Raw genomic sequence first — 16,427 nt, forward strand, 5'->3', positions numbered from 1 at the left:
GATGGGTATGGCGTATCAATTACCATTAGCTGAATGTCCTGCTCGTCTCGTCCCTTATTTTCATAAAAAAATGATTATATTGCCCGGTGATTTCCCTCAGACTCTTACGGTTATTCATGATCAACTGCAGCTCATGAACTAAACGCGTGTTAGAAATCATCTAAGTTGTGGCGATATGTAAAGACACTTAGATTGACAGCTAATATGCGTGTACTTTTACAACAATATCAAAATGCAGATGCGTTTTCAAAATAATTGCTAGACATTGGCAACCCGATGATCCCAACAGACTTGCCATTCGAGTTCAAGGGACTACAGTTCTCTGTTCGCCTGACTTTCACAATGACCATAAACAAATCGCAAAGCCGATTATTGGAGCTGTATGTGGCATGTTTGCGAGTAAGGAAACCATCTTCTCTATTTATTTATGCTCCAAAAAACCAAAACCACAAAAATAGTTTATAAAGAAGGTTTAAATTAAATAAATATATTTTTCTATAACTAAAACACATTAAATGTTTGAATGAATGTATTATTTATATTTATAAAACACTCCAAAAATTTTGAATATTTTATCCATAACAAGTTTCAGTAAATAACTAAACATTTTAAACTTACAATAGTGCAACCAGTCATCACGAATCAAAAGTTGGAAACAACGACATAGGTGATACGAAGTTCACCGAGTCAGCTAGTTGTGATTATATTATAATAATCTATCACTATACTTTTAATATATACTTGAAATAGCCGCTGTCAGCTCCTATGAATACCAGCTGTTTTGTTTTATTTTAAGCTTTATTTCCTTACATCTATACATTTAGGTACTTATAAATTGTATTGATTATTATGTGTTAATGTTTCCCTGTTTTAAATATTTTGTTAGTCATTATTTTCGATATAAGGACGCCTTCAGTGGTAAAAGCCTCCTCCATTTATTTCCACTCGTTCCTCTATCTCTTTCAATTCTTGTCCGCATCTCTTATTGCCTGCCTGGATTTTGTTTCCTATTTATAGGGTACCAGTTCATTACTACTTTGGACCACCTTTCATCTTCATTAGTACTTTGGACCATCATTCGTCTTTTGTTTCCATTTATTTATTTATTGGAACACCAACAATAGGTTTACATGACATTTGCTTACAATATTAATATTGTAAGCAAATGTCATGTAAATTCTATATTGTCTAGTATATCTATTACATAAAGGCATTCACAGCATTTCATAATAGATATTTACAATAAGCAAAAACAAGACTTAAAAATTAAAACAAAATACTAGTAAATTAAATTAAACTTATTACAAAATATGATTGAAATTAACAATTTATGAATATATACAATAAATCTTAGGACAATATTAAGCAATTGCAAGTAATTTTCATTTGAGATCCGCTAAATTGTCGTTGAAGAGATCTAAATCAGCATTATTTAAAATTATACAGTTATATTTTAAACCTAGAACAGATTTAAAGGCTACATCTTTTGCTTTGGTTTTCTTTCTTAATGTAATGTTACTAATTTTGTCTCTTAGTCTTAGCTCAATATAACTGTATCGTAAATTTTTTAATCGGTTGTCTATCAGCAAAAGTCTTTATCTAGACCTATTAATAATCAACGCTATAAATACATAAATATAAAAAATAGCTACTACGTTCTTAGTAATAATTATTGTCAACTGTCAAATCGACTGACACTAGCATCCATGGCCACACAAAAGTAGTAAAAATATATCAACTGTCAAAAAAGATAACGTCAACGACTCAGAATGATTTTTAATAGGTACCACGGTTCCCAACTTAGGGGTTTTCCCCCCAAATTTAGGGGGAAAAATGTGGGATGGGATTTTTTTAGGGGTGTTATATTTTTAGGGGTATTTTTAGGGATTTTTATTACTTCAAATATATTTTTTTATATCAAATTAAGCAAGTAAAGGAGTAATAATATAGGCCCTAGGATAATCTAATTTAGCTTTATTTAATTGATAAATAAATAATTTAAAAAAATTATATTACTGAATGAATTTTTTTATTGATTGCTTAAAATTTATTGTTTGTTTAATGATATTTTATTATTTTAAAGTATTTTTTATTTAAAAATATTTAATTTATTATTTTATAAATAATAAAAAAAATCTATGGGGAATTTCTAGAAATTGTAGGGATTTTAGGGGTTTTTGATCTGGGCCTTAGGGAGATAAATTTTTGAGAGTTGGGAACACTGATAGGTACGTGCGAAATGCGAATTTCAAACAATTAACAAAAGTCAAAATTGAAAATTAGATTTTCTGAACAGCACGATATCTGAATTTGAGTCTTATATTTTATTTTTTGTTTATCTCAACTTATTCATCTTCCAACGATTAAAACCGTAAGTAAAAATTATAGTTACCTTAATCCAAATTATTGAGAACTAAGATTATTGGCACCATCTTAGGTTAGAATTACAATTATTATTATAACTTGTCCATGCTCCGTAAAAACCTGCATTCTTTCAGAGCTGTGTACATTATTGACTATTGTATGCCGTTTACGCGGAATGCTACATTATCTTGATAACTATTATGAAAATACAATCAAAATAACTAAGGCAATGTTAAAGTGATTTCATGTAGGTAATCAAACAAAATAAAAAGACTTGCTAATCCGTTATTGGTTTTGATTTTTTTTATTTCATAATAATTATAATTATTAAAATAATTATATTCTAACCAAGACTGCGTAGACCGAGCTTTATGACCCGCGCCAAGTCTTGCTGGAACGACCATTCTTGGTTATTGCATATGATGTTGTTTTGGGGCTTCACTACCTTCTCAAGAATGGTATCTTGATACAGTTTTGCCGGTGTTTTGATACCTTTTTCACAAAATTATTACTCAGTCACTCCTTCATAACTAATACCCCACAAAACCATCTCTGAAGTTGGATAGTGATCATGTTGTACTCTGTCGACTAATTGGGAAGCTTCCATAAAGCTTTGAACATAAATATAGTCATGTTGTTTGTAAAAAATTTCTCATCCGTAAACAAATTTTTCTGTGATCTCTACGTACCGCTTCAGTAGTTGTTTTGATCTTACCACCCTATTCTTATTTTAATTTATCAGTTAAGAAATGACCAGTACATCCATGTATAGGCTGCAAATCCTAAGTCATTGTCGTCTAAACTATGTGACTTGGTACTAATTGTTATTTTTATATCTCGAGATAAAATCTTTTGCTTTCGGACAGGATTTCTTCGAATTCTTACCCTTACTGCTTTGACCCTGACTTTGGTAGGAGCACTACATGGACAGCCAGATCTTTGTCTGTCACAAATAGAGGTCTCATTGTACCTATTAATAGCCCCATACACAAATATTACTAATACCAAGCATATGGAGAGTTGCATTTGGCTCCATACCTACTTTGTGTAATGCAATCACAGCAATTTGGTTCTCTTTATCACCCCACTCCATTTTTATATCGCAAAATATTGTACAATGTTTTGGCGCCAAAATGAGAAAACTCAATGAACAATCATATGAAAATGATAGATTCCAAATTCAAATGTAATATTGTGTTTATTTTTAATTGTAACAGTATTTATGGCCAGAGTAAATATTTATTCATCATTATTTATTAAATATTTTTCATATAATATGTGTGGAGGTGATCTCTTAACACAGGGTGATATGTACACTAGTTTGTCCTCCTTTTCCATAAAAAAAATATGCTAATAATTAATTTTTATATATTATAACTTCTATATTCAAATCTGTCTCATGAAACACAAGTTGGGAGAGATAGTAACCAATTGCAAACCCAATCTATTTTTATTACTTTCACTGGTATCCCGCTATTGCTGTGTGGGGTCAATCACATGTTAGATGCCTAAACACTTTTTAACATTCATCATGTATTGAGCAGTATTCTGGAATTGCATATAAAACACAACCTATACAGCCATTATGCATTCTATTAAGTTTACTGTATTACAAAGTTGTAATCTTGTTATGGTGGATGTGAAACCATTTCATCATCAATCAGTGCACATCATTTAAACAATTGAGATTAACACATCTAGGTCAACTATAAATTTGCTTTGATTGGTCTTTTAAAATTAATATTTCTTAAATATTTTATAGATGTCTGGCCGTGAAGGTGGAAAGAAAAAACCACTGAAGGCACCCAAGAAGGCCTCAAAAGATTTAGATGAAGATGATGTGGCACTAAAACAAAAACTCAAAGAACAGCAAAAGGCATTACAGGTATATTAAATATTTAATTGAGGGGTGTACAATTAATAACTTCAGCCTTTTCAGTCTCTTCTTTCTAAACCATTTTGTTATTTGAAGTGATAACCCTCACTTTTGGGATTGATTATTACACAAATTAATGTTAAGTAAGTTAAAGTGAATGTTATGTCACACGAACGGTTGGCTCAGTGGCAGATCTCTTGTGCGGAACACAAGAGGTAGTGAGTTCGAGTCCCTCATTGTTCATAAATTTTGTTTTCAAATTTAACACTTACTAATTTTTTTTTTTGTTCTATAATATACATATATATTATATACCAGTGAGAGGCTCCTTTGCACAGGAAGCCGGCTAGATCATGGGTACCACAACGGCGCCTATTTCTGCCATGAAGCAGTAAAAAAATGGCACTACTGCAACAGGGCTACCTATACTTACAGTGAATTGTCTAAAATATATAATAACTAGCTGACCCAGCAAACATTGTATTGCCGATATTAAAATCGCGATACAAAAGTAACTGTCGATTGTAGATGGATGAAAATTGAAGTTGTATATATTTTTTAATGCTGACTCATATTTAAACAGATTTAAAAAAAATGTCAAAACTCAAAAGCAAAAACCGTTTTTGCTGCGAGTTTTGAGAGGTGAAAACTATATTGTTTTATACTGCCCTTTGCCTTTCCCATTAACAGAAAGAAATAATGTAAAAAAAAAAACAATTGTATGCTTATTTTTTTTTCAGGATGCAAAAGCCAAAGCTACACAAAAAGGTCCGATTGTTCAAGGTGGAATAAAAAAATCGGGCAAAAAATGACACAATCTAATTTTTGTTTTAATAGGTTAATTTAAAATAAGGATATGTATGGTCTGATAATATTGTTGCTGGCTTTATTAAAAGTATCAATCTGATTTGTCTATACCCAAATTTGAGAAATACCTTGTATACAGATTGTTAAATTTTTAAATACAAATACTGTGCATTTTATTAAATTTTGTTTTCTTGTAATATATCTAATTTTTATCAGCTATTTCATTTCCACTACCTCCTTGTAAGAAATAATAAATTATTAAAACTTTCCTGAGACGTTACTAACTTTATTTATTCAAAACAGCTTTCGTCACGGTTTATAGGTGTGGGTACTAGTATCACTAGACTGTGCTCGTCACCATCATCCCGCGACGCCACAATGACAACCCGCGTACTGCGAGCACAAATCGGCAACAAATCGTGATGTCATCAGGAACCCACTACAATCACCCTGAGGAAGGGCTTCCGAATGGTCTGAAACTAGTCGGTGGCAACTCCGACAACCCATGAGTGAAGGCATTTTAAATAAATAAAGTTTAACAATATTGAAATAAAGAAGGCAGGTACTTAAACAACAAAATTCTCTGCCAAAAGAATCTTCAAAATGCTCAATAATTATGGTAGATTTTTCTAAACAAACGTACATTCAATAATTTATAAAACATTAAATCGCAATACTATTGGTTGAAGCGAAGTGTGACGTCAAAGTCTATGTAAACATAATCACTGGTTCCTAGATATTATTTTCGGTAATTAGAGATTTAATACATTTTATGTTGGTTTCTTATTATTGAATGATCTGTATAATTATTATTTACAATGACTGAAGTGGATTTGTTAAAACGCAATCAGATAATCTTCCAACGCGATTATGATTCTATGTATTTGATAACGCGTTTTGTGTTTCAAACCCAGATTTTGTTTCTGCTGAATTTAAGAGTGAAAGCTACAAGGTAATTATGTGATAGTAAATTTAATTAATAAACTTTTTCAATTCATATTTTCTTACATTAATTTGTTATACTAAATATAGTTTATAAATGCAGAATATATAATTTAATTGAAATTACCATATCCATTGCTTTTTTCTGTTATTAAAGATCTCAATGAGATGATAATCATATCAATGTTAAGGTTCTGTTTTAAGTTTACTTTTTTAAAGTAAAAACACTAAAATTATGAGTAAACTAAATAAAAAATTACACATTCATTAAACTCACTTTAAAATTGGTACCTTGAATATAAGCAAGTTGATGGAGACACTATCTCTTCTCATTGATTTTTTTGCTCGGAAACGGCGTACGGGTCATCTGATGTTAAGTGATCACCGCCACCCACATTCTCCTGCAATACCAGAGGAATCGCAAGAGCGTTGCCGGACCTTTAAAAAAGTGTACGCGTTTTTTTTGAAGTAACCGATGTCGTATCGTCCTGCAAACACCGCAGAAGGAAGCTCATTCGACAGCTTGGTTGTACGTGGAAGAAAGTTCCTTGAAAACCGCACTGTGGAGGAACGCCATACCAATGTGCCACAGTCAAACAGCTCTTCGGAACACTCCACGTGATAAATGCGGTAGAAAATACACAATGAAGCGACGTCTCTACGCAATGCCATGTTATCTAGCAGTTCACAGAGCACTGCGTACCCGACAATTCGAGCAGCTCTGCGTTGCACGCGGACAAATAGTTACTGTTTACACCACGTTGATCGGATAGGTGAGTCTCTTGAAACTAGAAAAAATACTTTGTCTAGTGCACTTTTCGAAGCATTTTTCGCAAGAAGGGGTCCACCAGGAGTTGTGAAAACTTCCGCACCCTCGCGCTAATATCACATGCCAGCAAAGTATTGCTTCATGTGATCAACGGCCGGCAGATCTCACAGGAGCAGGCTGGTTTCGTCAAGCGAAAATGTACCGGAGAGCAAAGCCTGAACGTGCGATAACTGGTGGAGAAATGCTACGAGTTTGACACCCCAATGGAAATATGTTTTGTGGACTATAGCAAGGCTTGCGACTGCGTGGAATGGGATTGTTTGTGGAGGGTACTTGGTAAGCTTGGCGTACCTAATCACCTAACAGCAGTGATCCAGGTATTATATTATAACAGCCAAGGAATTGTGAGGGTTGACCAGGTGACTTCGGGTCCTTTTGGTTTTGAAAAGGGAGTTCGACAAGGCTGTATACTTTCGCCGATCCTATTCAACGTATACGGCGAGTACATCGTACGAAAGACCTGCGATGGCTGGAGCGGTGGAATCAACATTGGCGGGCATAAACTCACAAACTTACGCTATGCTGACGACACCACTCTGTTGGCAGCCAACGAAGCTGAAATGCATGAACTTCTTAGCAGGATGGAGAGCGTCAGCGCTGAGCTGGGTCTCGCTATAAACATGTCTAAAACTAAGGTTATGGTTGTGGATCGGACTGGCAGGTTGGAGCTTACCGGAACACTACAATTAGAAATGGTCAACAGATTCAAATACCTGGGCTCTGAAATCTGCAACGATGGTTCTTGCGAGGGAGAGATTCGTCGTAGAACGGCATGGCAAAAGGCGCCATGTCACAATTAGAGAAAATATGGAATAGTAGAACCATCAGCATAAAAACCAAGACCAATCTTGTGCGATCACTGGAGTTTTCCATTTTCATATATGGCGCTGAAACATGGACTTTAAAGAAAGCCTACCGAAAACGAATCGATGCCTTCGAAATGTGGTGCTGGAGAAGGATGTTGGGTATGATACATTAGTTCGGCGTGCTGTCCAAGGCATACCTTGGACAGCACGCCGAACTAATGTGTCGATCCTGAAACAGCTGGGCATTGTGACTAGGCTCTCTACCATCTGCTTGCGTAGGGTCCTTGAATACTTCGGCCACATCGCCAGAAGGGATCAAGACAACCTGGAGAGAATGATGGTAACAGGGAAGGTGGAGGGAAGAAGACCAAGAGGAAGGAGCGCCATGCGATGGACCGATCAGATTCGCACTGACCTTGAAACCACTATCCACGACGCTTTACACTCTGCTTCCGACAGGGGCAGATGGCGGCAAATAATACGCAAAAAAGTACTCTGTCGAGATGATCACGACCCTCAGCACTGAGGAAACCGACGCGAGGAGGAAACCACGTTGCTCGGATAGGTGAGTCTCTTGAAACTAGAAAAAATACTTATAAGTTGTTGCTTTTGGTCAATTATTTTATAAATCACAAAAGGTAATTAAATTTAATGAATTGTCTATTCAAATTCAATGAATGTCAAAAATATTTTTTTTTCTTATTGAATATACCGCTACTTCGTAAAGGGTTGACCTAATGAGAAGAAGTAGCAAGACACTCATTGCCACTCTTTTAAATCAAGATTAAATTTTCATTGCATAACAAATCATTTCAAATACAATATAATATGTAAAGTGATGCAACAAACATACTCAAACGTCAAATAGTCAATGCCTTACACGAGTAAGTCAAAAAAGTAAATGAAAATTAATACAAAACAAAAGTTATTGAGTAGGTACAGTAGCTGCATCATCCACAACCATAAATAAATGTAATCTGTGAGCATTTTATAAGGGACTATATATAAATATATATATATATATATCTAATAACTTTTAAGAGTCTGAAGCCGAGCCTTCGGCAACAGGATCATCCTGCCACCACAAGTAGAACCCGTTTACGAGCATGACGCACGGGCCAGCCATCGCCTCCCTCGACCATATTTTAGGGAAGGTAACGACACATCGCCGCCAGAAGAAGTGACATTTAAGCGAGCATGATGAAAACTGTCACAAGAACTCAACTAAATAACAAAAAAAAATGTTCTTCTACAATATATTCAAAAATACTCACTAAACACCTGTACTTACAATTTGGCCATTTTGCTTATAGTATAATAATTCAAAATTATAAATATTATTATATTTAATTAAGGGTAATTAAAGCTCAAATCTTTAAGGGCAATTCATACCCAAGCTTTTTTATCATCTAAATAATCCTTTAAATTGTAATTCGATTTTTCTATAAGTTAATGTTTAATATAGGCTTTAAACTTGTTGAAGGATGTATAGGATACTGTTTCTAGTATTAATATTATGTTTTTCATATACATTTTGAAATTTATTGCAACTTTTATTAACATAAATACAATATTTTCTATATATCTAGGTATATATATTGGTTAGAAACAGTCATCATTTTAAAATCTTTAAATTAAGCGACTCTCTTGGTCCCATACCATAAATTGCCCGAACAGCTCTTTTCTGCAGCACAAAAATAGTAAAAATATTAGCAGCATTATCCCATAATAATATACCATATGACAATGCTGTGAAAGTTACTAAAATAAAACAATCTTGCAGTTTCAATGTCCGTTGAGGAACGAATCTTTTTTAATGCGTATGCAGCAGAACTAAGTCTACTCGATAAGTTTTCTATATGAGGGCCCTGTTGGAGTCTGGCATCTATTGTTACTCCAAGAAAAACAGCGGTATCAACTATATCTAATTTCTCGTTTTTAAGCTGTATATCGATTGACTCTTGTTTAACATTAGATAAAGTAAATTTAATGCACACTTCGTTTTATTACCATTTCGAAATAAGTTATTAGCTTCAAACCAATGTACAACTTTAGTTAAGGCATTGTTAACAACATCAAAATTTGGTAAGCAACGGTGTATTTTAAACATGAGTGATGTATCATCAGGAAACAACACAATTTGATATTTATCCTTTGCAATTTAAGGGAGATCATTTATATAAATAAGGGATAGAAAAGGTCGTAAAATCGAACCCTATGGAACCCCCATTTCAACTAGAGGAAAGAGAGGACCGCTTTCCATTGACATCCACCTTTTGTAGTCTACAATTTAAATAGGATGTCATTTAGTCCAATGCTTTATTTCTAATACCGTAATGGTGAAGTTTTCCGACCAATGTTTCGTGTTCAACACAATCGAACGCCTTGGATAGGTCACAAAATTGCATTTAAAGGCATTACATTTCACCAGAATTGTTACAAATTTGTTTACACAAGGCGAGAAATGTAATGAAATATCATTGAGTGAATTAGTTGTAATGCTAATTTAAAAGCATTTCTATTTTTAAAAAAAGGTTCCAGATAAGTATTCACCAACATATCATATACTAAACCTTCTCAGAAAATCACGCTGCATGACATGGGTACCTTCAAAAAAAGTGCGTAGGTACACCTTCCTTAAACCAGTAATGCCCGAATTATTTTATTTTCGATTTTTTTATATTTTGAACATTGAATATTGTTTAATGGAAGGTTTTTAACCGTGTAAAATTTATATTTTTGTTTTATTTAATTTGGAAGTTAGAGAAAATACACGTGTCCATATATATGGACACACTAAGCAATACCTAAAGAGACGAGATACTAAATTTTCCTTGAACTATTTAGTAGGTAGACATAACAAAAGCATGTTATGGGAATTATTTATTGTGATATAATGCAATCATGGAACATATAGGGTGACATCGTTTCAATGTCTCAAGTGACAATTTCTCTTCGAAACTCCAGCTGTGGTATCTTACATTTTTTTTTCCTGAAGTTGCCACGCATTGTGCACACGTGCATCGAGCATCCACGGAAATAGGGACTTCTTTCCTCTGATATGTTTTCTATACATATCTATATTTTCGTCCATGCTATCCACTCCGCCCATATAATATATTTGTTATATTCTCCTAAAAGAAATGGCCGTGGTACTTGGATAGTTGCTTTAGAATTATCCATCCATTTTACTACAATAGCACCACCTTCTTTGCTAATCGCAGATCCATAATACCCTCTTTGATTTTTCTTCATCAGTTTATTTTTGGTCAACTTATGACATCTCTGCAGGCGGTTTTCCCGCACCGTACCTGTATCTCCTTTCCCTTGCTGTCTAAAGTAGTTCCGGAGGTTCAAGCTGGTAAAAAGATTATGAAAATAAAAATTATATGGCATCTTCTTTTTTTCGTTAGCAAACTCATCAATAAGCGTTAGAAGTGAAGCTGTACATTTTCCAAAATGCTGTTTATGAAGATCGATTCTAGTATCAGAAGATCACCACCACCTTCTTCATCTTCAAACAATTCATACAGCACATCATTTATGGTACATCTGCCCCGAAACTGGTCTAACTCGAACAATCTGAAAGTAGAAGTACACCAATTTTTAATGCTATGGCTAGCGCTTAGCGTGTACATATGGACACAGCTAATTCAGTGCTAAATATCAACTACTACATCATATGTAAACAATCATTTATGCTTTTTTATACATAAATAAATAATATCTTAATAACTTTGCATAAGAATAACAAAGATAAAATGGATAATTTGAAAATAATAATGACTTACTCTTTTCGCGGATCCATTTTTTCGCCGTAATGCAGTAAGGCGGCACATATACGAAGATTCCCACCGAACACAAATAATTAGGACACTGACAGTGTCATATAAAGAAACTTTGACATTTGATGATTTAATGTGAACAGTAAAAATTAAAGTAAAATTATTTCCATAATAAATATTTGTTTTCACCCATATGGAGACGCTAGGCATTACTGGGTTAAAGACCGGCAACGGTCATAAATGATTCCTGGTATTTCAAGAGAATTTTGGCGGCGGTATTCACTTAACATCTGGTAACCCGTAAGCTCGTGTGTCCTCTTCGATAAAAAAATCACAAATAACTACCTAATTTCATTGTTTCGTTTGGATCTTTCCTTAGTTGCAAAATTTCAAATATTTGTAACGTTTTAATTACTATTCTCAAATAGCAAAAAGTTCGACGTAATGAAATAAAAAATATTTACTTTCGCTTGTCACAGTTCTAACCGTAAGCACAGCCGTAAGTATCCATCCCTATTCTCTACTCTGTGGTTCTACCCCAAATGGTTCACCAACAATAGTGAATAGACCCTCTATTATAGAGTATCCGTCGCTCGGCTGCCTCTTTACTCACTCGCCTTCGTGTTTTAATTTTCACAATTCTACCCTAAATGATTCACCGTAAATAGATGGGATCTGGCGTTAATGCCCACTATTCTTATCTATCCCCAATAGAATATCCCAATCAGTAGATTTTACCCGATACTTACTTAAGTGAAGAAGAAAACACAAAAAATCAAATTAATACATAAATATTAAATAAAATTTAACGTTACTTTTATTTATTTAAAATAACCAGCAGCATATTTTTTTTAATTGCCGCTGATTCTCAGGGAAAGCTTTCATTAATCAGACTATACTACTGAGTGCTGTACAGACAGTACACAGTACTAGTTGCCAGGGATGGCTATTCCTTCCGAAAAAAAATCGATTTGAATCGTATGCTGATGAATCAATCGAAAAAATAAAATTTAATATTTAGCGTAAGCAGAGAAAACAATAGACTACTAGAAAGCTCGCATCTCATTCACACAATAAAAAGAACATCATATGCGTAAAAAAATGGGATAAAATGACATTATTTTCTGTTTCGTGTTGCGTGCCGGTTTTTTCAAGGTCAGCACAGTACTATGCGAAACAAAGATTTACAGTTCACCATAGTTTCAACGCTTTCTGTCTAAAATTTAAATAGACTGTGAGTACGGAAATATTCGGTGAAAAATTTCAGCAACGAATTTAAATTTTCCTATCTGAGTTTCAATTAAAAAATATTTTGATGTAGTGTAGAAGGCTGCAAAAATGAGAGTGAACATAAGCAAACTGATTTGTCTTTTCACACGTAAGTACAGCATTTTCAACTCTAACTAGCTTCAACATTAATTGTTTGTACTAAATCACAAAAAACAAAAAATTATTGCTACAACGCCATGTTCCCGTACAAGCAAAGGCACGAAACAATGTCCGAAGTGTGTCGGGTTGGCCGCTATGTATTGTATAATATGATAGTAGTAAGGTTGTTCATATCAAGCATGTAATATACAAGGTACCTCTCAATTTGAAGTAATTGACAACTTTTCGATTTGCAATCTTTTACAGTATAACTCAACTTTGAACATAAATAATAAAATGAGGTTTCCGTCTCTCAGTCTGAACAGTCAGAGGTCAAGTGCCTGAGGATGCCCACCATAAAGCAATTATATGAGAAAGAGCAGAGTATCAGCAGTAGACTATGAGTAGATCAGTGCATTCCCCATTGCTGAATAAGAAAACAATTTTATAAATTAATTACAACTTTTTATTCTCATGACAACGTACTAACTCTAATAACCACTTTGTAGTCATAGTAACCAAAAGTCACTATTCTTAATCTATGAGTAAGACGTCTATGATACTGGTAGTTCTAGACTCTAGTTGACATGTTCAAACTTCAAGTCTAGACTCTAGTAGCCTAGTAGGTATAATGTCTGTCATCTATGGATTATTGGATAGTATTATATAGGTACTAGATACCAGGCCATAAAACTCAAAAAAAAATATAGGTGAAAAACAAAAAGGACTTTTGGCAGGAACCTCAATTGGCGCGGCTTACAATAATTTTTGAATTTTAATTTTATATTAATAATTCAAGTATTTCTCAATGTTTTACTATTAAAAAGAATTAATAATATAGTGAGTGGCTGCTGAGATGGAGGGAAATGAGGGGGGCGGGGATAACCCGCCCACCTCACTGAAACGTCCTCGGTCCGAGGACAACCAAATAAAAAATGTTGATGGTGATGGTGGAGGCGGTGAGAAGAACTTTTTACCCTATTATAAACCCAACTATAAAAGACTATACCCCGAAAATACAATAAATACAGAATTTAAAGTTTACGTTGAGTCAGTGAGCAATGAAAAACTGGGCAACGAGAGCCCTACTTATTTAAACCATATTTTCGCCAATGACATTTAGAGACTGAGCGTTTGGCGATTAAATAAAACAACTGTTCTATCACGCTCTAAAACTAATGCTATCGCAGTTTGTGTAAACTCGCGTCGAAGCTCGATCATACGAAGTCAATGAGCATTCCGCACCTACGCTATTGCTCATTGGTTAAAATTGCATGAATAGCGATCGACGCCCGAGTCCCGACGCTTCATTCGAGGACGCTCGGCCTTTCTGTACGGTTGTGTAACGCGGAGCATATGACTGATCACGTGAGTATATCTGCGATCGTCGAGAGAAAGTACGATGCTTGAAACTTCACTGAGATGACTAAACTGGTGATCTGTATGATTCTATGAGTTGATGTACAGCATTATGAAATGGTTCTTATCAGAGCCAATACTAAATGTAGAACATTTTATTTTATATAACGATATAAAATAAAATGTTCTTGTCAGAACGAATCTTTCGGCATACGCTTATTACAGTTATTATGCACGATTACTATTTCTACGATCTATAATGCTACGTAACAAGTTAGATATTAGACATTTGTGTTAATTGATATTATTGGTTGTAGGTACAGCTACAACATCAAAGGTGTGACGGCTATACAGCGTGTCAACGCAAGTAAAATAGGTGTTATATTTAAACAGTGTAATACGGCTAATAACTTTATAAATAATTGTAATTTTTTAACTAAACATGGCATGAGGGCATTTATTCCAGCTGCTCAAATAGAAAATATTGGAGTCATAAGATTTGTTCCAACCAATATCTCAAACAAAGAACTTTATAGCAGATTAAGGTCCATTTTCGAAATAATAGCTATAAGAAGATTAACAAAGAAAATTGGTAAAGAGCGTGTCCCACTACAGACTGTCAGCATAACTTTTTTATCTAATTTGTTACCCGATAATGTTCAATACGATCTATTCTCTCATAGGGTATTTGAATATGTTCCACCATTACAGCAATGTTTTAAATGCTTTAAATTCAACCACTCTGCAAAAATTTGCAACAGTAAGCAAAGATGTTCCATATGTGGAGGTAATCACTTGTTTAAAGAATGTAATAAGCCTAACGAAATCTGCAGTGTAAATTTCAGTGGATCTCATTTAGCAATGTCCAAAGTATGTCCAATTAAAATTAAGAAAATTATGGAAAAAAAAAACAAAAAGTAACTTATGCAAGTGCTACATCTAAGAATTTAAATACAAGAAAAGAATTAGATTTCCCCCCTTTTTCGTAAATAAATTGTAAATAATATTGTAAATAAACCTATACATAAAATTATAAATAAACCTGTAAATAAAATTGTAGATAAATCTGTAAATAATAATGTAGATAATGTAAATAATGATAAGTATGTCTGTACACAACAAGACATTAAAAACCGTATTGTTGCCAACAATGATGTGCTGATGGCCCTAGTACAGACATTGGTGGAACTGGCTAATAAAGGTGAAGATGCTCCTACCACTGTTGCAACAATTAAATATGCTTTAATAAAAAATTTAAAATAATGGATCCATACCATACTCAATCAAAGTGACGTATCGCTCAATACAATATACAAAGTGCAAATAGCAAAAAACCCTTACTACATTTTTAAATGAAAAGTCTATTGATATATGTTTATTAAATGAAACTTGGTTTAAAGATAATAGTTTTGAAATACCCGGATATAATATTTATAATAAAAACTCTAATAACCATCATAATGGAGTAGCAATACTCATTAAACCTTATTTAAAATATGGTATCTTAGACACTACTTTTTATGAAGATATTCAAACCATTGCTCTGTCTTTGTCTACTAGTAGTGGTAATTTGACTATTCTTTGTGTTACTGTCCTCCAAAATATTATTAATAATCTTCAAAAACCTATTTTCATAGGTGGAGATTTCAATGCCCATCACATTGCATTTGGTTGTATATCTACTAAAAGCAGAGGCCTGGATTTATTCAATGTAATAGATAACTTAGATTTGTATTTTAAATGATGGCAAATTTACTACTGTCAATAACCCAGGGAAATCCTTCCGCCATTGATGTTTGTTTCATTAGTGCTGGCCTCGCATCACTTTGCGATTGGTCTGTCCATGATGATACTACGGGAAGTTACCATTATCCAACAATAACAGAGATCTCAATTTGTATTGATAAATATCACATACATTCTCCAGTAGATAGGTTTATATATAAAAAAGCTAATTGGGTATCATATAAAAATCTCTCCAAAACATTATTTGGTAACCTGGTTTTAAAATAACATGATCCAGTTTCAAGTTACAATGATTTCTGTGTACGTTTAGATACTCTTAAAGAAATGACAATTCCAAAGTTCACTAAACGAAATAACTTTGTCAGTAGGCAACCAGCACCTTGGTGGAATAATATTTATGAACAAAGTGTTATTGCTTCATATAATGCATTAAAAAAAGGACTATCTCAGAACAGAAGAAGATAGGATGGATTAATTTATGTAACTCTTTTAGATAGAACTACTCCAATAAGTAAGATTTGGAATCTCATCAAAATGTTCAAAGG

At 33.7% G+C, this 16,427-nt stretch overlaps 1 protein-coding gene across 1 annotated transcript; it reads left to right on the forward strand.

Moving 5' to 3' along the window:
- Window positions 1-2,200: 2,200 nt before the first annotated feature.
- On the forward strand, window positions 2,201-5,259 carry LOC126971480 (translation machinery-associated protein 7 homolog). Its single transcript, XM_050817812.1, has 3 exons — window positions 2,201-2,371; window positions 4,127-4,249; window positions 4,981-5,259. Exons 2-3 carry the CDS (start codon window positions 4,127-4,129, stop codon window positions 5,050-5,052), a joined length of 195 nt encoding a protein of 64 aa, XP_050673769.1. The 5' UTR covers window positions 2,201-2,371; the 3' UTR covers window positions 5,053-5,259.
- Window positions 5,260-16,427: the final 11,168 nt, after the last annotated feature.

Source organism: Leptidea sinapis, chromosome 23, assembly GCF_905404315.1.
Source record: "Leptidea sinapis chromosome 23, ilLepSina1.1, whole genome shotgun sequence".
Taxonomy (NCBI): Eukaryota; Metazoa; Arthropoda; class Insecta; order Lepidoptera; family Pieridae; genus Leptidea; species Leptidea sinapis.

Bases quoted from the DNA above. Each gene is read 5' to 3' on its own strand.
- LOC126971480 (XM_050817812.1), top strand. From the start codon at position 4,127: ATGTCTGGCCGTGAAGGTGGAAAGAAAAAACCACTGAAGGCACCCAAG. The intron at 4,250-4,980 runs GTATATTAAATA...TTTTTTTTTCAG, and splicing joins AACAGCAAAAGGCATTACAG to GATGCAAAAGCCAAAGCTAC.